The sequence below is a fragment of the Pelodiscus sinensis genome, chromosome 2 (assembly GCF_052426305.1).
Source record: "Pelodiscus sinensis isolate ZL-2025 chromosome 2, ASM5242630v1, whole genome shotgun sequence".
Taxonomy (NCBI): domain Eukaryota; kingdom Metazoa; phylum Chordata; order Testudines; family Trionychidae; genus Pelodiscus; species Pelodiscus sinensis.
The window spans coordinates 58,020,636-58,046,210 of NC_143053.1; the positions used below are offsets into that span (position 1 = coordinate 58,020,636).

At 39.6% G+C, this 25,575-nt stretch overlaps 2 protein-coding genes across 9 annotated transcripts in view; one reads left to right on the forward strand and one right to left on the reverse strand.

Moving 5' to 3' along the window:
• Window positions 1-8,615, forward strand: part of SLCO5A1 (solute carrier organic anion transporter family member 5A1) — an 88,385-nt gene extending 79,770 nt beyond the window's left edge. For all 3 annotated transcript variants that reach the window (XM_075920553.2, XM_075920556.2, XM_075920554.2), the window contains one exon: window positions 2,866-8,615. In XM_075920553.2, the coding sequence (XP_075776668.2) occupies window positions 2,866-3,323 (458 nt within the window). In that variant the 3' untranslated portion in view covers window positions 3,324-8,615. The remainder of the gene's footprint in view (window positions 1-2,865) is intronic.
• A 5,730-nt stretch (window positions 8,616-14,345) lies between these two features.
• SULF1 (sulfatase 1) overlaps window positions 14,346-25,575 on the reverse strand; it is a 153,697-nt gene continuing 142,467 nt past the window's right edge. For 4 of the 6 annotated variants that reach the window (XM_075920557.2, XM_075920559.2, XM_075920558.2 and 1 more), the window contains 2 exons: window positions 24,884-25,006; window positions 14,346-16,721 (listed from right to left, as the gene is read on the reverse strand). In XM_075920557.2, the coding sequence (XP_075776672.2) occupies window positions 15,892-16,721; window positions 24,884-25,006 (953 nt within the window). In that variant the 3' untranslated portion in view covers window positions 14,346-15,891. The remainder of the gene's footprint in view (window positions 16,722-24,883; window positions 25,007-25,575) is intronic. The other 2 variants (XM_006131496.5, XM_025188890.3) reach the window with 2 other exon arrangements.

Genomic DNA, 25,575 nt, shown 5'->3' on the forward strand with positions numbered 1-25,575 from the left:
AAAAAAACTGCAAAAATTCCACACAGAGAAAATGGTGAACAAAGCAAACCATTTTATTTTGAATCTTTCTCTTCTCCTGCCCAAGAAAATACCCTTTTCTGGCTTGTCCTACCAAATAATTTTCAGTATCAGCTCTTAGAGAATTCTCACTGGTACCCAGAGGAAGTGGCTTTATTTTCTGCTCTTTATGCAGCCACTTCCTTTGTAGTACATTATTCAAAACTTTTTCAGGCAAAATAAGCGTCAGAATTGGCTAGTTTCTCACCAGTTCCATGTGAGCTGTGTAGAAAATAGTTTTCCCCACCCACAAGAATTTTAGAGGTTCTGAAAACTTTCCTCTTCTGAACCAGGTAAACTGGTAAAATCTTGTACATTTTCACAAACTAAAAATCTCTCCCTTCCCAAAATTTGGATCAGGTAAATGAAAATGTGTTTAGATAGTGATTTGTATTTGCCTGTTATTTATGATAGATTAACTTCCTTTTCAAATCAAAAAGTGATTTCAAACTGAAAAATGAAGCTTTTTGTTTTAAAAATATGAAGCCAGGTTGTTTTGACCATTTCAAAATGTTTGGCTTTGAAATGGGAAATGTATAGAAAGTGACCCTTTCATATAACATATTCTGATGGATCAGCATTTCCCAATGAAAACCATATTGTCAAAAACATTCCTCGCCACCTCTATTTATCACATTAAGAACCAAATCCCCATGTTCTGCATTGGCCACCACAGCAATGTAAGTCTCGGAGCTCATTTGCTCTTCCACATTGAATGCCTGCCTATCAGTCCCTAAAGACTGATTACTTGACAAGGATAATTAAATAATGGGGCTCACCCTCGAGATGCAGTGCAGATTTTAATATTTTTCCTAAATTGAATTTGTCATGAGATTTTTTTAAAAAAACAATATTTTTGTTTTGGTCAGATAATAGAATAACCTCCCCCTGTCAAAAAAAAAACAAAAACAGTTCCCTTTTTTCTAAGACAAGACACATTTGTATTTTAGTAGTGTCTCCTAATTCTTCTTCCTTAAAGTGGAAAGAAAGCCTGTTAGGTTATTCTTTACACAAAGATATTCCTTTCAAGCTTTGGAAGAAGTCAGATCTTGCCTATTCAAAAGCACTTTATGTGGTCAGATAATGCAAACATTTGAATGGTGCCAGTAATGGTATTTATAATGAAGAATGAGAGGAGAAGGCCAGTTGGCTTCATCTAATCACTAATAGTTTAATTTTGTTTGAAAAAGCTTGTCATGACCTGTTATAAAATATGAGTCTCATTTCTTGGACAGAGAATAAGCACTTAAACTGGGCCAGCTGCACTGGTAGCAGCATGGTGAAATCGAAGCCTGTTTCTATGGAGGAGAATCTCTCTTCAAAGGAGCACTTTGAATTATATTCTTCTCTGTCATTTTTCATAAGGGCAACTACTTTCTGTCTTTATTTGTGTTTCATGCTTTTAATTGTTCCATCCTACTGGGTAATTCCTGTAAGGAATATTAGAATATTAAGGACTTAAGACTTTCACATTGTTGGCACATTTCCTAAAAGATGCTCTTTGTACAGTTATGAATAAAATGTAATTTTCAGAAGATCAGTGAGCCAATCTTCCAGTTGTTGCAATATAAAGAACCCAAGGGAGCAAAAATCATACCAACATTTCCTGCCCAGGCTTCAGTGCAGGGCTGTGGCATGTCATGCCCTTATTTGCATGTAGAAACCAAAAAGCTTCTATATTATTCACACTATTGATGTGAATGCTACATCTCAGGTTCACAAAAAAAAAAGAAAAAAAAAAACCATTTAGGAGAACCAAGAAGAACAGAAGGTCATAACTAAGCTCACCTTTTAGGTGGCAAAGAATCCCACACATTGCTTGCAGAATATTTCCTGGGTTAAATGGTGTTCAGACTAAGACAGTTACAGCTTCTTCCCGACTTATGAACCGGTTACGGACCAAGCAATTGGTCGTAATTCAGTTCGTTTGTAAGTTGGACCCCATTGAGTTACACGCGACCGCGCTGTTCGTAAGCGTAGATCATGTTCATAACTCAGGGTCTGCCATTTATGACAGCTTTGGTCATAACTGCGAACGGTCGTAAGTCAACCATTCACAACTTGGAGACCAGCTGTACTATTTTTTATTGGATGAATGCTAGTGCATTTCAGCTGAACAAAATTAAACCTAATCCCTCTCTCAAGATTCTGATTCACTATTAAAGTCGGTGGAGCCATTGACTTTGATAGGAGTGGGATTGTAGTGCTACCTCTAGGGATGTGAACGATTAGTCAGCTATCTGATAAGCAAATGCTTATTGGATAGTCGACATGCTCGTCAACTAGTTGCTTCCCCCTCACCCTTGCTGCCTCTATCAGAAAGAGGAAGCAAGGCAGGTGGAGAGGAGGGAGTGGTTCAAAGCGGCAGCACCACGTGGAGCCCAGGGCCGGACCCTTACAAGAGTGCATAGTCTGAACTCAGTAGGACTACTCACATGAGTAAAGATCAATCTGGCCATAGGCTCTGATCTGGAACTTATGCTTAATATCCATTGAATTAACTGGGGCTTGAAGACAGCACTTTCACATGTTTAATAGGAATTCTTTCCTGAATCAAGGTCTTAGTTTGTAAGCTTCTGGGTGCGGGTGATAGTGCTTCTTTGCATTAGGAGATGCCTACCACACCTTTGGGTATTAACATAATAATAAATAAATTTTGTATTAAAATTAATAATAATAAATTTTGTATAATAATAATACAAAAAGTAATTAAAACAATATAAAACAGAGTGATGGCATTGTATATAGTTTCTTAAAGTTTTCTAGACATTCATCACTAATTACACTGTTTTGTTACTATTTTTACAGCTTACATTCCTACTCCAATTTATTTTGGGGCTGTTATTGACACCACATGCATGCTTTGGCAACAGGATTGTGGCGTGCAAGGATCTTGTTGGGAATACGACGTAACTTCATTTCGCTTTGTTTACTTTGGACTGGCAGCTGGTCTCAAATTCGTGGGATTTTTTTTTATTTTTCTGGCCTGGTATTCCATTAAATATAAAGAAGATCAGCTGCAGAGGCAAAGATGTAGGGCCTCACCTGTAAACACTGTGAGTGAGATGGTTGGCAATGCTGGACGTCAACAAAACCATGCACGGACTAGATCCTGTCCCACTTTCAGTGCTCGAGGGGAGCACACTGAAGATGTCTGTCTGGCACGTGGAATGAATTACATAGCACAGACATATCCTGGCCCCTTTTCAGAAGCAATAAATTCCTCATCTGAAAATGCATTGGAAGAAGTCACTGCTGAGATATAGGCTTGAAAAATGTAAAATTCAGTTTTGTTGGTTGATTTAAATATGGCGCCTTGTAAAACACCCGTGCCTTCTTTTTTATTCTACATGTCACATGATAAACCAACAACACTTAAAGCAAGTATCAATAGCATACTTGAGGGCTGGATACCTCAAAATGACCCAACTGCTTATTTCTCTCCTCCAGATAATGGAGTTTTAACATATGTGTTTGTAATTAAGTCAGGTGTGTCCATTAAATGTCCATGCTCTGATCGAGTGTCAAAATAAGGACGATGTATTCTAAATGGTGGAAATCAATGGAAGGGTTACAGACATGAATATCATTGATGTCAAGATTTTAAGAAAATGTTGAACGGGATCATCAATTTTGCATCCACAAATCATAGTACTTAGTTCTCAGTGATTACTTTGAGTTCTGCTACAAAGCACAATGGAATGTGTCTAACCTATGCAACTTCTATGGATAATTGTTTATTGATATGGCATGTTAATTTTGCTTTCAGGGTCTTTAACCAACTGAACTTGAATGGGGCTGTTTTAAGACAAATAAGATTTTTAAATGGACATCATTGCTTAAAGTACTGTTGATAACATGCTAAGCCATAGGAAAGTGATATAGCTGGTAAAGTTTTCAAATTCTAAGACACCATTTCCTTATCTTATTACAATGTACATGTATTATAATTTGATAGGCTGTAGGATTATTCAATGTAGAAAACAGGCTACAAAAGTTTGACTTGGTGTGAAAAACTACAGTATTAATTTGTAATAACATTAAGATATGAATATCATACCCATAGAGACTAAAACAAGTAGATGCATATTTCTGTAACTACCTATACAGTTATCTGCTACAAAAGGCTACTACTAACTTCAAAGCCATATCTTTCTCAGTAACCACAGTATCCAGGTTTAGTTTGACAAGAAATGCTTGGCTGTTCTTTGCAAATGCATGCAGACCTTTTTAAACAAACTGTTCTGGTTCTACTAAGTGAAAATATCCAGAGAGTTTGGACAGCTGCATTTTTGGGACTGTGCTACTACCATTCCATACAGATCTCAATGAAAGGGGAGTTTGTCATTCATGTGTGGTTTGATGGCAGGTAAGAAGTAACTTGAGGCTGCTGCAAATAAATTTGCACTATAGAGCTTCCATCTGGCTTCCTGTGAGCACTGTTAGCGCCACCCATTCTAAGGAGGTTTCATTGCCGAGAGAGGCTCTACTGCTCAGAAGCTAATGCAGCTTGAGGCTGCATTAACAGATGCATGAATTCCTCACAAATAATTTGCTCCATGTCTGCTCCCCCCAGTTCCTGTTGTGTCCTCATTTGTGGAACCCCATCTTCATTTATTGCTCTCTGTAAGGTCTGAGGGAAATGGAAGAGTCAGTTGACTCCTTCCAGTGGGAAATCTAGGCCCAGAAGGCACCTAGATTTCAAGGACCCACACAACATGTTCTAGTCTTTGATTATTCCAAATAATTTAGTGAGTTTTCCCAGTTGATTGTGTCTTCTAGAGACTATTCAATTTGTAACTGCTTTCTGTGCTAATTACTAATCTGTAGTCTTAAATTAGGGGCATTACAACTGGCAGCCATGTAGTGATAGCTCAGGGAAGTGGTTATGCTAAGCCAGAGTTATATTCTGCTTGCACGTGCATGCCTCAGAGCCTTTGGGAATAGAAGAGAAGATTCTGTCTTTTGTGAAATTTGGTTGTTGAGAAGCATGCAGGTAGAAGCCAAGACACATACAGTAGAAAGAATTATTTCTAAATATATATAAACAATTTTGATGAGGGATCAGGAATTTCAGAGGTTTCTATTAGCATTAATTGCAGATTTCCATGGAATGCCTCAGGATTTGGTCTGTATTGATTTTTCAGCTTCCTCCTCTTACTAGCATCTGAAGTTACTCACTATGCTGGTGTCAGATCCTGGTTGAAATGTTGGCTCCATTTATTTCAGAATGCCTTGATTAGTTTATATGACTCATGAGCTTCTAGAGACTATCTATGTGGCTGAAAATGTACAGAAAATTGTTACTTCAGTCATTCTCTGAGTATCAGTGACTTTAATTAGCAGTGCAGTAATTTAGGAACCTAAGATATAGGAATAGAAGAGACCGCCTGGGTAACTGAATCCAGTCTCCTGCCAATCCCATTCATAACTTTATCAAACTCTGCCTTTAAAACAAGTTATGGTTCTTATCCCACTGTTACTAAGGGGCTGTTCCAAACCTCACTCCTCTGATGTTTAGAAATCTTGTGCTCACCAGTGTAAATGTAGTCATGTCCCCTGTACACCCATTTGTTCTTGTGCCCTTTAGGTTAGATAGTCTTTCTCCCTTTAAATCTCCTCACTGTATTTTGGATATTAATATGTATTTGGGGCCAAATGTATTTTTTTTTAGAATAGTTCAGTTCAGACTGCAAATTTTAACAGTGAGGATCATTAACAACTTACCTAGGGATGTGGTGGATTTGCTTTTACCAGAAGTCTTTAACTCAGGACTGGAGGGCTTTCTGAAAGATACATTCTAACTCAGCCAAAAATTATGGACTTGATGCAGGAGTCAGTTGGTGAAATTCTCTGACCTATGTTATACAGGAGGCAAACTAGATGAGTGTAATGGTCACTTCTGGCCTTAGAATTGACGAGTTTCTATTAATTTACTCATAGGACTGGAATGGACCTCGAGAGTTCATCTAGTCCAGTCCCCTGCATTCAGGACAGGACTGTCATCTAGACATTCTGAACAATTGTGAGTCTCATCTGTTATTAAAATATCCAGTGATAGAGATTCACAACTTCCCTAGGCAATTTATGCCGGTGTTTAACAACTCTGACAGTTGGGAAGTTTTTCCTACTGTCCAACCTAAACCTCCCTTGTGGCAATTTAAGTCCATTGCTTCTTGTCCTATCATCAGCGGTTAAGAACAGTAATCTTTTAATCTCCACTTTGTAACAACTTTTGATGTCCTTGGAAATAGTTAACATGTCCTCTCTCTGTCTTCTGTTTTTCAGACTAAACCCCATTCTTTCAATCTTCTCTCATAGGTCATGTTTTCTAGACCTTAAATTATTTTTGTTGCTCTTTTTTGGCCTTTCTCCACTTTGGCAACATCTTTCCTGAAATGTGGTGCCCAACTGGACACAGTACTTGGGAGCTGTGTCTACATTGGCATGATTTTGCGCAAAAGCGACTGCTTTAGCACAAAAACATGTTACCTATCTACATTGGCGGGGAGTTCTTGCTCAAGAACACTGACGTTCTAATGTGTGAAATCAGTGCTTCTTGCGCAAGAATTCTGATGCTCCCGCTCAGGAATAAGCCCTCTTGCGCAACTGTTCTTGTGCAAGAGGCCAATGTAGACAGCAACATGACTTTCTTGCTCAAGAAAGCCCCATGGCTAAAATGGCCATCAGAGCTTTCTTGCGCACGAGAGCATCTACACTGGCATGGATGCTTTTGCGCAAAAACACATCTCTAATCCAGTGGTTCCCAACCTTTTTAATACTGGGGGCCAGCACATTCACAAACTTTTGGCAGACCAGTAACATTTTACTGCATATTGACGTATTCATTATGCAGATGACAAATATGCAAAAAAAAGTGTTGCCAGTCCACCCAAAGCCCAGCCCCCAGATCCCCCAGTGCCAGCCCTAACCCCTAGAGCTCCTCCACCCCTCCATTACCTCCCAGCACTAGCCACTGACCCCAGCATCCCCTGCACCCAACTCCCCCCCCAGTGCCAGGCCCCCACCCAAATGCCTCAGTACCAGGCCCCCCGTCCCTTAGAGCCCCTCACACCACCAGATCTCCCCAGTACCAGCCTCTTGTTTCCAGAGCCCCACTGCAACGAACTCCCACAGAGCCTCCCCCAGTGCCAGACCCCACTACTAGCTTAGTCTCCAGTGCCCCCCCAGCACTAGCCTCGACCTTGGTTGGCTGAGAGGTGGGGCAGGACACACTTCTCCCAACAGCCGCAGCAAGAGCTCTGTACCCCAGCCCCAGTCCCCAGAGCCACTGCGGCCCATCATCCAGAGGTCTGCAGCCCAGCGGATGGGAACCTCTGCTCTAATCAGTGCAGAGTAAAGCAGAAGAATTACTTCTCATGTCTCGCGTACCACACTCCTGGTAATATATCCCAGCATGATGGTTGCCTTTTTTGCAAGAGTGTAACACGGTTGACTCATTTGACGTGTGGTCCATTATGAGCCCCAGACCTCTTTCTGCACTACTCCTTTCTAGGCAGTCATTTTATCTTTTGTATGTGTGCAGCTGTTTGTTCCTTCGTAAGTGGAGTAGTTTACCTTTGTCTTTATTAAGTTTCATCCTAATTGCTTCACACGTTTCTCCATTTTGTCCAGAGCATTTTGTATTTTAATCTTCTCCTATCTTCCAAAGCACTTGCAGCCCTCCACTCCAGCTTGGTATTGTCTGCAAATCTTATAAGTGTACTCTCTGTGCAATTATCTATATCACCAATGAATATATTGAACAGAAGAGGACCCAGAACTGAGCCTGTGGGGCCCTACTTGATATGCCCTTCCAACATGACTGTGAACCATTGATGACTGCTCTCTAGGAATGGTTTTCCACTCATCTTATAGTAGTTTCATCTAAGTTGCATTTCCTTAGCGTGTTTATGAGAAGTTCATGGTATAGGGTCAGATCTGCCTGAGAAAATGTTCCTCAGCATTCAAAATGACAGATTTTCAATATGGTGTTGGAGCACCTTGCAGCATCCTCTCTGCTCCCACTCTCTCCAGTGAGCATGGAGACTGGTCAGCCCTTAGGAAGTGGTGCTGGGTCCTTACTGCAGCTCTGTGGCTGTGCAACTCCACCGCTGTCAGTGGTGTTACACTGGGGTAAATCTGGGATGATGCAATGATGAACCGTAAAGTCTGCTACTGTACGGTGAGGAAGCTCTATTAAAAGTCATTTACATCAGCCTATTATTAAAGAGGGCACTGTAACCTCTAAAAGCTGGATACTTAAGAAAACTAAATTGTTTAAAAACCAGCCACATATATGGGAGTAAATGTGACACTCAGGTTCTAACTTAACGGTTTGTTTTTTATTTCCTTTCCAGTTTGTAATACTGACATCACAATTTGACATTTCCTCCCACATTTACTCTTGTCCCTTTCCAAGGATTTAATGGCGTTAGAGGGAATCATTTCAACTCCGACCTGCTACTTTCTGCAGCATTACAAATAATACATTCAAGGCTATCTACATCAGGAAGGCAGAACTCCCAGGGTATGTCTACACTACCCCGCTAGTTCGAACTAGCGGGGTAATGTAGGCATACCGCACTTGCAAATGAAGCCCGGGATTTGAATTTCCCGGGCTTCATTTGCATAAGCGGGGAGCCGCCATTTTTAAATCCCCGCTGCTTCGAACCCCGTGCAGCGTGGCTACACGGGGCTCGAACTAGGTAGTTCGGACTAGGGTGCCTATTCCGAACTACCGGTACACCTCATTTCACGAGGAGTAACGGTAGTTCGGACTAGGAACCTAGTCCGAACTATCTAGTTCGAGCCCCGTGTAGCCGCGCTGCACGGGGTTCGAAGCAGCGGGGATTTAAAAATGGCGGCTCCCCGCTTATGCAAATGAAGCCCGGGAAATTCAAATCCCGGGCTTCATTTGCAAGTGCGGTATGCCTACATTACCCTCCTAGTTCGAACTAGGAGGGTAGTGTAGACATACCCCCACTGCGGGAGATTTGCCTGAAAGGAATGCAGGATTTGGTTCTATATTAGAACAACTTTGAGAAGAGTGTCTGAGTTAACCTACCAGTTTACAGCACTTAAAGTACTTAATGTATTGGGACTGAACTGTTTAACATCTTCCCTTTAAAATGTACAAAATGAGACATCCCACTTCCTTGGCTTCATTCTTTAATTAGAGTTTTTTATTCCCTATAGGAATTAGTAATGGTTAAATATAATCATTTCTATAGAATAGATTGTAACATTCAGGTAGACAGCTAGTATTTCTGTAAATATGTACTGTGAACAAATGTACAGGTTGAACCTCTATAGGGTCAGCACCCTCAGATTAGACCAGCACCAAATCAGGGAATTTGTCAAACCACAGAAGGTCAATGTTGTCTAGCAGCATTACCAACACTTCCGCTACTTACTGGGCTCTCTGAAGACATTTAAAGGTAAATTAGAGCTAAATAACAGCACAGAACACTGAGAGCCAGGACTAGTGCTGTAAACAAATTTTATGGGACCCTGGGAAACTTGGCCATACCCATGATAACTAAAATCATGCCAGACCACATATGTTGCGAGACCAGAGAGCGCTGGACTAGAGAGGGGCAACCTGTGGTTAGTAATATGAATCATCAGACTGCAAATGTCTCTATGCCTCTCAGACAGATTAGCTGTTTTCTGTTAATGTAAAGGTCGCCTTTGAAATGAAGATGTGTCTGGCCTTCAAGTCTCAGACCTCAGTACAAACGGTCTCAAAATGTACGGGTTATTTAATTTAGGATCCCGACATTTACAATCATTGTATAGTTTGTTATTTATATTATGTGTCCACACTTCAAATATCTTGTTACCAGCAGTTCATGTGATGGGATGGTTAAAAAGCCTCTGTGTTTCAGGATGCCTGAGAAAAGAAGGGTCTTCATTCGTCTTGTGACCGAAAATCATTTGGGACACTTCTAACACCCTTGCTGTGATCTGGATGAATATCTAAAGCATGTCATGGTGCTAGTTATTATTGATGTATTTTATGATGCATGATCACCACGACGTAATTAACGGTCAAAATATTTCCTTTATGTAATGGCATGTGCTTTCCCTTTGAAAATCTGGAAATGTTCTTAAAAGATCATAGTTACCAGTAGGCCAATTCCTACAGTCCTTACTTAGCCTTTCAGTGGGAATATTGCTTGCACTACAGGATTTGGTCTAACAATAACAGCCAAAGACTAATGTAAAACTGTATAACCCTGTAGAAATGTGGTGAATATTTAATTTTCAGTAGAACAATACTTGTTTGGAGTACTGCTAAACAGCTGTTCAAATTCATGGTTACATGAAGTAAAAGATTGGGCCAAATTTTGGGAACCCTTAACTAAGCAAAACTCCTATTGTAGTCAGTGATAATTTAAACTAAAATTAAGGTACCTGAATTTGTCCCATTAATACTATTTCTCCATAAAATACCAAAATGAAGAGCCAAATTCAAGGAGCCAATTCAACCAGTGTTGAAATTCATTCCAGGTATTTTGTCATTTGTTCGTGTGATGACAGAATTGGGCCCTTAGGTTTTGAACTTCAAAAGATAATGCCTTTTCTGTCTGACTGTGGATGGACTTAACTGGGTCAGGAGAGCTAAGGGGATCACTGAGCTGACATATCAAGATGTGTGTCTGAAAGCAGGGTGACAGAAATGTTACCTCCTAGAAGAATTTAAAAAAAAAATTATCACAGGGCTGTATTAAACCAAAAAGTTGTACAGACACTTATAAAGGCAGTTTTTGAACACAAGTTGAAAACACTGTTGTAGTGGGCATTCCTCATAAAGGTCTGCTCCGCTCTCCACTGAAGTACATGGAAGTTTTGCCATTGACTTCAATAGGAGCTGACCCAAAATGCATACCTCTTCCTCTCCACCCTTCCAAAAAAATCTGGGTAGTGGTTTAGGAGCATGGAATGGGCACACTGGCCTGTAATTGTTTCGTTTAACAAAGTGTTATATTGAATAAACTGGTGTTAAGACATGGGGAGTGGGGGTGTGTGCGTGCGTGTATGTAGTGTGCTTGTGGTAAAAAGAGAGACGAATTGTTAGGTGCATTTGTTTTTGCCTATTTTAAGCTCCTTTTATTGATATTTCTCAGCAGAGCTTAGAATAACGTTCATGATGTATAACATGCTGTGGTTAATGAAACGTATTGTCAACATTTATTGTAAACATGTGTTTACAAGCAACCCTTGAATACTTGATATTTGAAAATAAAAATAGTACATTGAGCCTGTTTTCTTTATGTCCAAAATCAGATTGTGTGTGGGGGCGCGGGGTTGGTATGCAAGGCTGTGCACAGCAGTTAATTATGGAAGATTTGGATTCAGTTAGGCCCACGTCTATGCACACTGAAATCAATGCAAATCCTTGATTTAAGTGGGCAGTGGAGCAGGTTCTTAGGGCCAGATCCTGATCATGCTGAACTCAATGATGAAATCTCCTTTGGCTTCAATAGGCTCTGGACCGGGCCAAAGGAATTGTCACAAGCAGTGAAGATGATTATTGCAGTACAACATTTGGCTTAGGAATGTGGAGGGGGGTGGGATGGATAAGGTTCTTTTAAAATATGCTGTAACATACATTACATCTAGCTATTGGTTGGCATATGCGCATATTTAAAAAAAATACACCATTTTGTGACAAATCTCACACATTTATAGGAACAATTTATCCTGGAAGTTGTGATCGGCCAGCTTTACATAGATCTTCTGTATGGTTATGAGATAAATGCTCGATAAATGGCAATATCTTGGATGACTCAGCTGTTTGGAGAAGGAAAGCACTGAGGCTGTGTCTAGACTGGCCAGTTTATCCGGAAAATCAGCAGCTTTTTCGGAAAAACTTGCCAGCTGTCTACACTGGCTGCTTGAATTTCCGCAAAAGCACTGACTTCCTACTGTAAGAAATCAGTGCTTTTTGCAGAAATACTATGCTGCTCCCGTTCGGGCAAAAGTCTTTTTCCAAAAGACTTTTGCGCAAAAGGGCCAGTGTAGACAGCAGAGATTTCTTTTCCACAAAAAAGCCCCGCTCACGAAAATGGCAATCAGGGCTTTTTTGCGGAAAAGCGCATCTAGATAGGTCATGGACGCTTTTCCGCAAAAAGTGCTTTTGCGGAAAAGCGTCCTGCCAATCTAGACGCTCTTTTCCGAAAATGCTTTTAACGGAAAACTTTTCCGTTAAAAGCATTTCCGGAAAATCATGCCAGTGTAGACATAGCCTGACTGTTCCTGAACACAATAGGCTTTGCTTCAAGGGATATAATAGTCCAAATTTTAAAATAATAAAAAAAAAATCAACCTAAGCCTACATGTAAACATAGATATATATGGATATTGTCATTAGTTGGCAATACAGGTATAGAACTCCTGTTCAGATGGAACTCCTGTTCAGATCAGAACTTCTAGATCAGATAAAGTACCCAGTAGAAATTCTGTTTTTCATCACAAGCTTTAGAATAGCCTTCACACTGGAAGAACGTCCCCAAAAGCTGGTACTCAGCTCCCTACTATGATACTTTCTCTTTATTTGGTGTTTGCTAAATGGCCCAAAACAATAGTTCCATGAATTCCTGTTGATTCAAGGCTTAATTCTGTCACCCTGGAAAAGTATCTTATTCCTACTGATTTTAATGAGAACTCACAAAATAAGGTGCTGCTGAAAGCAAGCAAGGGGAACAAACTCATGCCTCCAATCAGCAAGGTGTAATAGATGCAGCCTGTACGGAAGAAAATGAAATTAAAAATTAATAGTTTTAATTGCACACAGGCAACAGAAAATGCTGGAGTCAATATTCAGTGGTCACTTTTCACTGCAGCTGCAAAGTAAGAATCTTGCAGTTTCACTTTTTAAATTTAAAGAATTATAAAAAAATCTATATGGCTCCTAAGGTCCAACCTTTTGAGCTGCCCCAGCTCAAGTTATTCCCAGGCATGATTGCTATTTTAAAAGTCAGTAAGACAGCAGGTTTTTGACAGAGGCTGAGAGCACTGCAGCATGATTTGCTGAGCTCTCCACTCTCTGGAAGGAATGTGTGCTGCTCTAAAGTGACATCTACTGGTTGATCAAGAGTAGCTAACTAAGTGCCTACAAAAGCTCCATCCTCGGAGCAAGAAATGTCACTCAGACCATGTCTATATTTATGCACCGGAGCTGGAGATCAATCTTCTGGCATTTGATTTAGCGAGGTTAGTAAACACCCGCTAAATCAAATGCTGAGGGCACCCCTAGTCAGCGCCAGTACTTCTTGTAGTCACAAAGAGTAAGGAAGACAATGGGGCTGTGTCTAGACTGCATCCCTCTGCTGACAGAGGGATGCAACTCAAGCACTTCAGAAGTGCAAATGAGCCTGGGATTTAAATATCCCGGGCTTCATTTGCATACTCATGTTCCAACGCTGAGGAGTACAGGATCTGCCGGAAAAGCCTCCGCTGTTGGCAGAGCTGCGGCTACACTTTACTTTCACTTTCGACACTGAGCCTGATTGCCACAGCGTCAGAACGTGAGTATGCAAATGAAGCCCAGAATATTTAAATCCTGGGCTCATTTGCACTTCCGAAGTGCTTGATTTGCATCCCTCTGTCGGCGGAGGGATGCAGTCTAGACGTAGCCTGGGAGCATTTGCTCCTGTCAGCTTCCCACTGTGAAGACGGCACCAAGCTTGGCTTAAGGAATGTGGATTCTAGCTAGGTTATTTATCTACTGGAGTTGCGTAATTTAAGCTAACCTTCTCAGTCTAGTATAGACCTGGCCTCAGTCTGCAAGGTCAGCACAAAGGAAAGGTGAGGCTACCTGCGAACAGTCCTTGATGGCACTGACCTGTGGTCCATGCTGCTTAAACTCCCTCATTCCCAGCCTTGATCAGAATGCAGCCTGTAATGAAGGTTACATTACATGGAGTAAAGGCAAATGTCAATTATAGCTCTGGAAAGGACGGGAAAAAAGAGTGGGGACACTAAAGGGCTTGATTCTGTAAACCTTTAGTCATGTGAGCAGCAGTTGCCTCCTTTACTTGAACAGCAGTAAGGGTTTCCTGGTTTGGGCACTGGTTACTTTGCAGCATCTCAAGAAGGGGAGATATATTATTCACCGTCACCATGAATAATTTGTAATTAAGTTTTCTAATACTTTACCGCACAGGTTTTTCTCCATTTGTGCCTGGATTCCTATGACAATACATGTAAGTAAATTAGAATTATTTTAAAAATGCAAATTTACTATGAAAACTGGACCATGTGGACTTCTCTGAAGGAAGTAGAGTAAAACAGCTTTTATTTCAAGAAATATTGCTTCTAGACTTCCCTGAAGCCAGAATTGTTCTATAAAAGTATCACAGAAATATTGTACAAGATTTAAAAAAAACCCACAGTTTTTATCCTAATAACTTGAAATCTATTTACAAATAGCATCACTCATGACCATAAATACGTTTGTTCTGTCATTCAACCCATGGCACATACATCAGATACTCAGCTAGTTAATTTTTAACATATTCACAGAGTTCATCATAAAGACTGCTTCTTAAAATTATTAAAATCCTACTAAAAGAATCTGCTTTTAAAATAGTTCAACTTAAACACTTAAAGCAAAAGAACATAAATTTAACCTGCAGTGCTTGCAATAGCCTAAACCCCCCACTAAGCTAAATACATATAACATAAGGAACTTTAATGTGAACTGGAAATGGTGGAAATACATCTGTATGAGGTAATTCTTTTTATTTTATTTGTTTGCTCTTTATGTTAAAAAAACTAAAATATTATGTTACCAACAGTACAAATTTTCAAAGTCAATTTTGTATTCTATGTTTGGTAAAATCTAGGGGAAAAAATTCTTTAGAACACAATCATAACAACAAAAGAAGTCTAGCCTACTATTCTGACCACATTTTATGCCTTTTATATCTAAAATATGTAACTTCAATATGATTTTACCATGCCCTTTACTGCCTTTAAAAACATTTTAAAGTCTCAAAATGATCAAAATACTTTCTGAAAACATAAAAATATTGTCCAGAATAATAAAATAAAAAATGGCAACAAAGCGTATTCTACTCATGTAAATCTTTGCAAGGATATCAGCAAATAATCTAAAAAAGTCATGGATTTTTAATACTGATGGTATCAACATGTAGGGAAATAAGCCAATTAAAAAAAATCCTCATCCAGTAAGCAAAATAAATTTAAGAAATTCAAGGCAACGAAACATGCAATATTCTGCTAAAATATTATTTGACCAATTTGTCTTGGTCCATGCTGAATATCCATGCTGAATATCTCTTTCCTGTCAACTCATTTTATTATTTCACAATTGCGTCTAAGAATTAGGAAACCAAGAACATATAAAAGATCATCTTAATAAATGGTCTGGCAGACAGATTACAAAAGTGCAATATCATTTACTCAAAAGCGTGACAAGAAATTCCAGTGGTTAAAAATAATTTATCAAAAATACATTATGCCGATCGCATGGGTGGGACTGTGACATTCATTTATGTAGGACCTTTTAGAAACAAAAAAGTAATTCAATGCTCTTAGTTAAGGAAATCATTACAAGTCTAGGAAATGTGTGCATCACTGCACTATCAAGTTAACACTGTTTCTTTTTTAATACTGCCGGAACCTAGTTTCTCAGTTATGGAAAACTGGTGTGAAATATTGTGTGTGTGTGTGTGTGTGTGTGTGTGTTCATTTCAGCTGCAAAATGTATCTGCAATAAACATGGAATGTCATTTGTCGTGATTACCATTACTAGTCTACTGATCAAAAATAAAGGGACTCATATATAGTTTGCAATTTGATCTAATCCAAGGAGAGTGGAGATGAGGCACTGCCTTCTACATTGAGTATTTGTGAAGACTCTCCTTCAAAGTTATGTTCCATCTTTTCCCACACAGTCTCCATTTTCTGAGACCTGATAGATAGATCCCTGATGGAGGCATTTACAGCTTGATGAACAGTGGGTTCATCAGAACTCACAGGAAGGTATAGCTGATCTTCAAAAATTTCCTCTACTGGGTCACCATCCTGGTGAGAGTCTTTCTGAAGAATGCTAACTGACTGTAGAATGAAGCTATGCCTGGACTCCAGCTCTGTCAAACCGTTTCCACTTAAATCCATTTCAAAACTGCCTAACTCTTTATCCTCCAACCATTTTTCAGCTTGATGATTTCTCCAGTGTGCAGAATTCAAACTACTTTTCTCAGGAATATCATTATTTAATTCAAGTTTCCTCACTTGACTTAAAATTACAGTGCTCAAAGCTAGGGCTGCCAAATCAGTTGGCACGACAGGCTGAAACTCTTCTGCAATCAGACCACTTGAGTCTTCGTCTGATTCGGCAGAGGTCAGTTCCCCCCAGGTTAATGGAATATGTGATTCATCTAAGTACCCATTGTTCTGAGCAGTTTTAGTTTTGTCTGTTTTATTTTGCTCATAGTAACTGTTCAGCAGTGCAAACATTCTATCTAGATCCTTCAAGTAATTAGTCCAGTCATCCAGACTAAGTCTATAGTTGTATCTGTATTCGTACAAACTTTCATTCACACTGTATAAATCTTCCAGTCCTTGCCAGTTGACGTCCTCTGTGAAATTTGGCAGGTTAGCCTTCCCATCCATCCCATAATTGTCCTCTGTTAAAAGAAAGAAAAAAGTCTAATGGGGACCATCACCTTAGAAATGCATGCAAAGATTCCACGTACATTTCTTTGCTGTTCAAATTAGATAAAAGCACTAACCATTCCTAAGATACTTGTCTAATGAGTATTACACTCAACATTTTCCATCAGATCAGTAATATGGCCAAACAGGTTAAATTCTCATCTTATATGTGCATACACGACTCCTGCTGAGCAGAAAGGTACAAATTCTGCCTTCAGCTACTCCTGTTTAACCACAGTAAAGTCAATAGTGTAACCGAGAGCAGATTCTGGCCCAGAGGGATCTTTGTGCAGGAAGCCAAGGCCAAACCTGCTCCCCCCCATCCCACCCTAATACCACAGATGTAGACAAACTGCTCCAATCTATTGGCCTTTCACAACTGCCATGGTTTTTTTTTTAAATACCCACACTGGAATGGGGAATAAACAAATAAGTGATCAAATGGGCAGTCAAGCCTGCAAACCCTCAATGAGCTGATCTTCCATAAAGCAAATGGGAATTTGGTGCATGAATACATGTGGCATCTTGTCAGAGCTACCACTTATCTGCCTGAATTCTTCCTTCAGATACTGAAGAGAAAATGTTCTTTAATAAACAGCAGTTATGACTAGGCTTGGAATGATTTTTTTTTAATCCACAAATGTTGATTTCACCGTACACACACAAGTGCATGAAAAAATATTTTAATTAATAATAATCAAGATTCACGGAGAGGCACTGTAACAAAAATATTGCTTGAAAACTTAATAGAATTTGATTAAATGATATTTGCCTTGCATATTTTGTCATGTGATGTTGACAGTTTGTTCTTTAAGTGTTAAAATGCTTTAGCTTTTTGAATCTCAATTATTAGTGTGGTTAACTGACCTCCCTTCACCCTGTAAAGTTCCTCAACTGTAAAATTTTAACATCAATACAAATGTAAAAACATCCCATAAACATTAATATAGTTCATCCATATCATTAAACCAGAATTCTGCCAACAGTAGTCATAAGAGATTTTTTTTTGTAAGCATGAATCTCAGTTGACAGAGTACATAGATAAAAAAGCTTTGTAAAAAATCTTCAGTGGAATCCAATTATAGGACTAATTAATTTTAAAGCAATAGAATAGCAAATTTTGTGAAAAATTATGTAGCATATAATGTTAGAGGTGCAGTAGTTTAAAGTTTTTTTAAAAAAATTAAATGCTTATTACACTGTCTCCTTTTTTGTTTCTTTGTTTTTTAAATTTAAGGCCAAGCCTACATGGAAAATGCTGCAGCAAAAACGCTATTATGCTGACAGCAGAGCCTCTCCTGGTGGCATAGTTAATCCATCTCTGCAAGAGGTGGTAACTATGCCAATGAGAAAAGCCCTCCTGTTGACTTAGCACTATCTACAACAGGGTTTGTGGATTTTTTACATGCCAGAACAACACAGTAATACTGATCTATGTCTATCATATAGACCTGGTCTAAGAGGAACATTTAGCTATACAGGCCTGATGCTGCACTCCTTAGAAAAAAAAGACATGAGCAAACTTTGCCTGGGCAATGAATGTCATCAGATGCCTGTAACAGCAAGTCAGCTGGATTTTATTATAGCTTATCCAAGTGGGAAAAAAAGACAAAATATTAAGGAAACCTAGCTGTGGCAGTTTTTGAAATATGATCAAAGTCCCCAAAATATTTACCCGTTGTAAAATATATTACCCTAATTGAGTGTAACTTAGCTTGACATTTGTTTTATAACATGTAACATCCCTTACTGATGGGCACCACTAGCTCATTGCATGTATTATAAGGGTTCTGTTCATCTCAAATGTTTAGTCTACAAGGAAGAATACAAAAAACGATGAGACACACAGTGGAAAACTCAAAGAACGCAGTAGAAATCGCCTCTCTGACAATTTAAAAAAAAATTAATAGCTAATGAAAGAAGAACTTGCCGCAGTGCAGGCGGGATGCCCTAAATAACCTTTTACAACAACATATGTAATCCTGTAGTTTTATTTAATAGTTTTAATCTACATTGGATCCTCCATGTTTCAGATGGATCCTTAGCAAGTTTATGTCTTGTACTTTAACTTGCCCCCTTCCGTTATTCATGAGGCTGAAGTTGGAATCTTCAGCTCCTTATGGATGGTTCCTCGTTCCTTATTCAAAGACCAGAATTATTTTAAAACATCGCTGTAAGATTAATTTTTCAGAAATTTCAGCAAATGAATGTACTGCATGTAATAAAAGTTTAAATGACTGATCTTTTATTTATTAATTAAATACAAAAGTGGATTTTGACGGTCTATACATGACAAAATGTCTCAGGTCACCCTGGACCAAAACTTTGTTCCTGCCCATTATGCTTTTTCACAACATTCCTCCACCCCCAACTGCCACATTGAACATAGACCCTGAATAAGAAGCTGGGTATGTAACAAAACACATATTAGAGTTGCCCCAAGTGACACGTCCCTTTGGCTGTTATTTCACTGTAAAACAATGAAGATATGCCACTCCCAATGGTAAACCTTTAATGACACATACATTACCCCATCTTTTGTGTCTTCGGTGTTAGTAAACACACCATCATGTATGTAGAATTCACCTAAATTCAATATTCAGCCAACTTGTTGCAAATCCAACTCCAATATTTTCACAAAGATTATATGATGAGTACAAATTAAGTCTCTAGGAACTTTGGCTTCTTGTTAGATGAATTAAGAAAAGGGAAAATGAGTAAATTTATTGAAATGTGTTTAATTTGTGTTTCTGATATAAATAATTTGTTATGATTTCCATGGCATCTTTTGTGTACCTGTATTATACAACAAAAATATGAAAATCCATGCTGAATATCAGGCTGGCCCCAGGAAGAGAGGACTAACTTAGCCCTCTCTCACCGCGGCAGCTTGGTTTGAGGGGAGACGCGCCTCTACATGGCCGCTGTAGCTCCAATAGAACACATTCAGGGGAGGGATGCATGTCTCTCAGCTGGGGCAGGTCCATGTTCATCTGCTCCCTAAGCTTCCTTGCCAGAGTGATGAATGCAACAAACAGTGCACTTTCCCCTCACTCCTGATGAAGCCCAACAGCCAGAAATATCTCTGCATGAATTGGAGGGGAAAGGGAGAGCTTCAGCCAACCTGCCCTTCTAAAAGGCACCTTTTGTTCAGGGGTGGGGCAGTCCTGGACAGAGGCGGGGCATCCCCAGCCAGCCACTCTTACTTGCCTGGTGATTCTCTCTCTTTTCTGTATGATTTTATGAGACTCAATCTCATTCCAGGCACATCCCATTGTCCTGGCACAGCCAAACCTTTACCTTGCTTTTAAGTTATGATAAGAAGAAGCTATATACCAAATGTGGTGATCCTAGCTCAAACTGTTTAGTAAGAGTTCTTGATCAGACAGACAGATGGACAGACAGAATGACAGACTCTGTCAAATCTATAGTAGAACATAAGAGCATATGAACATAAGAATGGCCATACTGGACCAGACCAATGATCTATCTAGCCCAGTATCCTGTGGCCAATGCCCAAAAGAGAGTGAACAGAACAGGTAATCATCAAATGATCCCTCGCTTGTCATCCATTTCCAGTCTGTGTCAAACAGAAGCTAGGGATACCATTCCTACCCATGCTGGCTAATAAATATTGATGGACCTACTCGCCATAGACTAGCAGATTTACCTGGCTTGGGTGTGTAACTCAAGAAATGATTGGTGGGGTTTTGTTGGGAAATAAAGGGGAAATCCTTATGTAAATTATTGTAATTTTCAAAAAGGAGGTCATGGCCTGGTTCCATGAGGATCCATGCAGGGGTGGGGGGAAGACGGCATCCCTCAGCCCAGTGAGAAGCCACACGAGGGGAGGAGGGGAAAGGAATCCCCAGGCCCTGTGAGAAGGCATGGCGGGGAGGGAGCGGTGGAGAGATAGGGAAACCACAAAGTTGTATCTTAGGCCAGATCTTCACTTGCCATGCAGGAGATCGATCCTCTGGCATTCAATTTAGCTTATCTAGAAGAGACCCACTATATCAAATGCTGAGGTCGGCTCTTGTCAGTGCTGGTACACCTTGCAGTTGCGAGGAGTAAGGGAAGCCAATGGGAGAAAGATGGTGCCAAGCTTGGCTTAAGGTAAGCCAACTCCAGCTATGTATTTTATGTAGCTGAAGGTGCATACCATAACCCAGCCTTCCAGGTCTAGTGTAGACCTGGCCTCTGTTGTGAACCAAGTTACCCATAAGGAAGACATATTTTAATAGGAAAACCACTCAACTGCAAATGCTCTTAGGCAAGTTTTGACACATATTTTAATTCTCTGGGTAAATGCAAGTGGTGGGGTAGATAGTGATAGTGTAATTTATAATTTAATATTCTGGTTCACTGCTAAGTGGCATACCCTAGATAGACAATGCAATCTGGCATTATCCACACTTCTCAGCTAGAAGTGGAAATGCGTCCCCATCTTCCTTTCAGAGCACTACAGACAAAATCTTAAAAACTTGACTTTGTGTTTGGGTAAGAATTTCATCCCTAGAGTAGCTCAAGGAATAAAACATCCACTGATGGCAAATCTGGATCTCACTCATAAGTCACATCATACAGCATATCAGTTTAGTTTGTATTCCACAATATGCACCACTTCACCAGCTACTGAAACTAGGCCAGAAACACCTCTCTTAGTTTGTTTGTGTATTAACAGATATGATTATGAGAACATCAATCTGGTGGTGAAATGTGCCATTTTGGGGATTTCTGAAAAAGGATAAGAAACAAAACCCAACAATAAAAAGCTCAAGAGAACATATAGGCCTATAAAATTGCAACACTGTAAACACAAAGATCGATTTTCTTATCAACATTCTGGGGACTTTCTAGGTGGGAGGAAGAGGGGAAGAGGCTAGATGAAGTAATAGAAGGGAGGCACTATTAATGAAACCTCCCAATGCATCAACTTAAGTATAGATAATACAATAATGACAATTGTACTATGCTCTTATAGTAGCACAACTGTCATTTTGTCCAATTGCCAAATGAAATACTATTCTGAGTGAACTGATATACTGCAAATCCCATTGTCAACTAGCCACATAAGTCATTTCAGGGCCAGGATAGCAGCAGAAGCTGTTTAATGTCTTTAACGGCAGCCAAAAAGTAGAACATCTTTCATATATAAGAAAAAACAGAATAACTTATACAGCAGTTTAAGCAACAGGAATGCGATATTTTCATTCCCTAGAATTGACTGCATGCTGATTGGGTAAGTGAGTTACTTCAGATGCTGTAAACCCACATTAAAGAATGAACTTGGCATAAATTATGATAAAAATATAACAGAATAACAGAAAAATGTTTCCCCCTGCAATAAATCAAATATTGTTAAAACTAAACATGGAGGAGGCAAATAGGGAAAAAATTATATGATGAATATCAAAGTGCTTTTGTTCTTGAAGTATTTTGCAACTGATCAGGTAAATAGGATAAGAACCAATGCAGAAAAATGCTGCCTGCTAAGGCTACATACATTAGCTTACATCGTGGCTCTCTCTTCTCAAACATTACTCCAGCTATAATTCATGGCTGAGATTCCTTGCAGCTTCCTAAGGGATTTGGATATTCACATCACATCAAGAATAATGGCAAATGGGCCTCAAAATCCTGCAGCTTTAAAAGTCTCAGCCTGTTTGCATAGCTCATGGTTACCCTGAGCAGCTGTTTATGTAGAGGCAAGTTCTGCCCTTCAGCACAGAGCTCCCATAATAGGTGCTTCCTGAATGCATCAGGTAGAAACGAGCACGCAGTGTTCTCTCTCGATGCTGGCATTAAACAAACTGTACTGAGTTCTGGGTGGACATATACACAACTAATACGGTTATACTAGCTATAAATGAACATATTTAATTGTATGTTAAATTCTATATTAAAGCATTTAAAATATCAACATGTCTAAGGTGAGTTATTAAGCAGGCCCACATAACACCCAAGCAGTATTTAAAAAGACTCATAACAGCATGGAACTACAAGTTTAACTTCTGTTGTCTGGGACACGCTGGTATGCCAACATCTGTGGTCCAACAGGATCACAGATGTTGCTGGACCTCAGAGCCCCAGTGAAAGAAGTTGCCTGTGGCTGGGACCAAAGCTGGTCTGGCAGCAGGTAGCATATAGGAGCAGTGGCCTGGGGGCATGGAGCCCGGCCAGCAGACGAAGCAGGATTGGGTGGGGAGCTTCACCGGTCCCAATGCTGCAGCTGCTGGGGCTGTGGAACTGCTGCTAGTTGGGGCCATGGAGCCCTGGCAGCTGGGATAGAGCTTTGTCAATTGGGGCCAGGGAGCCCTAATGGCCAGGAGGTGAGCCCCTGCAGCTGGGGACATGGAGCTGTTGCCTCCAACTGGAGGCAGGGAGGCCCAGCAGACAGAGACATGGAACTGCTGCCAGGCAGAAGTAGAGAGCCCCGGTGGCTGAGAACGGGGCTGCAGCCTGGAGGGGAGCCTTGCCTTGAGCCAGGGGCAGGGCACTGGCTGGGCCAGTGGCCAGAAGGGGACAGCCCAGTGCCTGACCTTCCCTGGTCTGGTAAACTCCCTCCTTCGGGGCCACTCAGGTCCTGAGGGTGCTGGATCAGGGAGGTCTGACCTGTACATTCTTTTTAATTCTGTGGTACATGAAGAATAGATTCCTTTCAGAGATTCCTTTAAATGATTATTAAGAAATTGTTAAAATTTCTTTTATAAATAATATCACATATTCACAAGGCTTGTAGGAGCTGAACCAAAAGTTCTGGGTACAAATACCTTTGACCTTTGAGAAACTCTGGGTTGACCTGTGATTTACAGGTCTGTATTATTTATTCAGCCTAAAAAAATAATGTTAAATGACTTGGTGAATCAGTGGTTAGAATGAGTTCACTACTAAACTTTATGACAAAAATGTCATCTAATGATACATGGTGCCATATTATTTTATGCAGGCCTCCAACATAAAAATGCCATCTCTGTTAGATGTAAAGTTAAAAGTAGCAACAAAAATGCTTGCAAGAATGTCTTCATATGTAAGATTTATAAAGGGCAGTTTTATTTTAAAAAATAAAATCAACTGAACTGAAGAATCTCATTCTGCTTTTGTAGTAAATAACTGTTTCCCATCAGCCTTTAACAAGAAATGCACAAAGCTTTGAAATAGTATAAGGTTACACCGAACAGCTCATCATATCCTCAGTCATGAATTGAGACAACTGGGAAAATACAAACTTGGTCCCACAGGGCAACAGCTGATTAAATTAGAGATTTATAAAACACCAAGATGCATTCTTTTCATTGATTCCTGACTGCTGTGTTTGATACACACAACCACCAATCACACACTCTGCTCGTCTCATAAAAAGGACCAGTTACACAACTGTTGCCTCCTGAGACCCAATTATGCCCTCACATACACTGGTATAAATGACAAGTAATTCCAACACAGGGAATGAAGCTGCAAAGGTATTAAACTGATTGACAATGAGAACAGAACCAAGTCCAAATATCCTGGATCACTTGCTACCCTTAACTCTAACATGCAAAGCAGTGCTGCAGATAACCGGTAGAGTGATATTATTACTTCAGATTTCTCAATGTCTTTGCCCCTTTTTCTACTCTCTCTTTGAATCAGTTTTCCTCACTGGCAGCCATGAATAGTATGCATGTAGTATGCTTACTTATAGTAATCCTACCCCTAATTCTACCAGCGGGGGTCTCATCCAGTGCCCATTGAAATTAATGGGAAGATAGTTACTGATTTCAGGGAGTGCTTATAAATCAGAAATTATATTTAAACACATTTTTTTTATATTTACAAAACATCTATATAGTCTTCTTAAATAAAAAAATAGACTCTTTTTGCATAGATTCCCAATATAAGCATATAAGAAATACAGGCATGGAATAATTTAAATGAGCTGCATGAAATCTTGCTGTGATAATGAGCTAAGTTAAATGCAGAATGGCAGATCTAATAACCAATGGCCAGGTTCAATGGAGAATATTGTTAGAAAATGCATGCACCAAAGCTATGTTGTTTGCAACATGGCAGGATACAGACATTAGTTGAAATGGACTGGATCATGCAATTATTTGGAAAGAAGCTGCTGAGGAGAATAAAAAAGTGTGGATACCTGTGTGGATCATAGCTTCTTCCATCTTTATTTCCTGATATAGGAAAATACAAGAGTAACTTTTGTTAGTGTTTAGAACTTGTAAACCATTCACAATGTAGTTTCCATGCACAGCATCTAATCCTAAAAAGAAATGTATTTGTGTTAAATATAGACAGAGCTGCAGTCCAATAATAGTTTTCTGAAAGATGTGTTCAAAGAATAGAAAAAAATCCCACAAAAATCAGATTAGAAATGATAAATTGAAGGAATTTTTATGGAAAAAAGAGAAAAATAAGGTAGCAATGGTAGAACACATCCAGGGAATATTCCTGTAAAAGCACAATTTAAGATCAATCAAAATGAAGTGCAACAAATTCCAGATAAGGAAAGTATAAATTGCTTGGTTTTGTTTTGTTTTTTTAAATTCAGGAACACTTGTAAAAGGACTGTTCATATCTTGCTCTCCTTAAGCACAGAGAAAACATCTGTTCATTAAAAGTCTGCAACGTACATTCTCGGTTGCATTGTAGAGTTTGCAGTTAATTACATAGACAGGTAGGAACAAGAGGAAACAAAGACTTTAACACACGGTATCCTGTGCTTCTGGGTGGGGATGCTATTGGGAAGCAAAGACTAACAAAATTAATCCTGTAGGCAAGAATAGAAACAAAGTCCTACAAATCTATCTAGAGTGTAGCAACTAAGCAGCA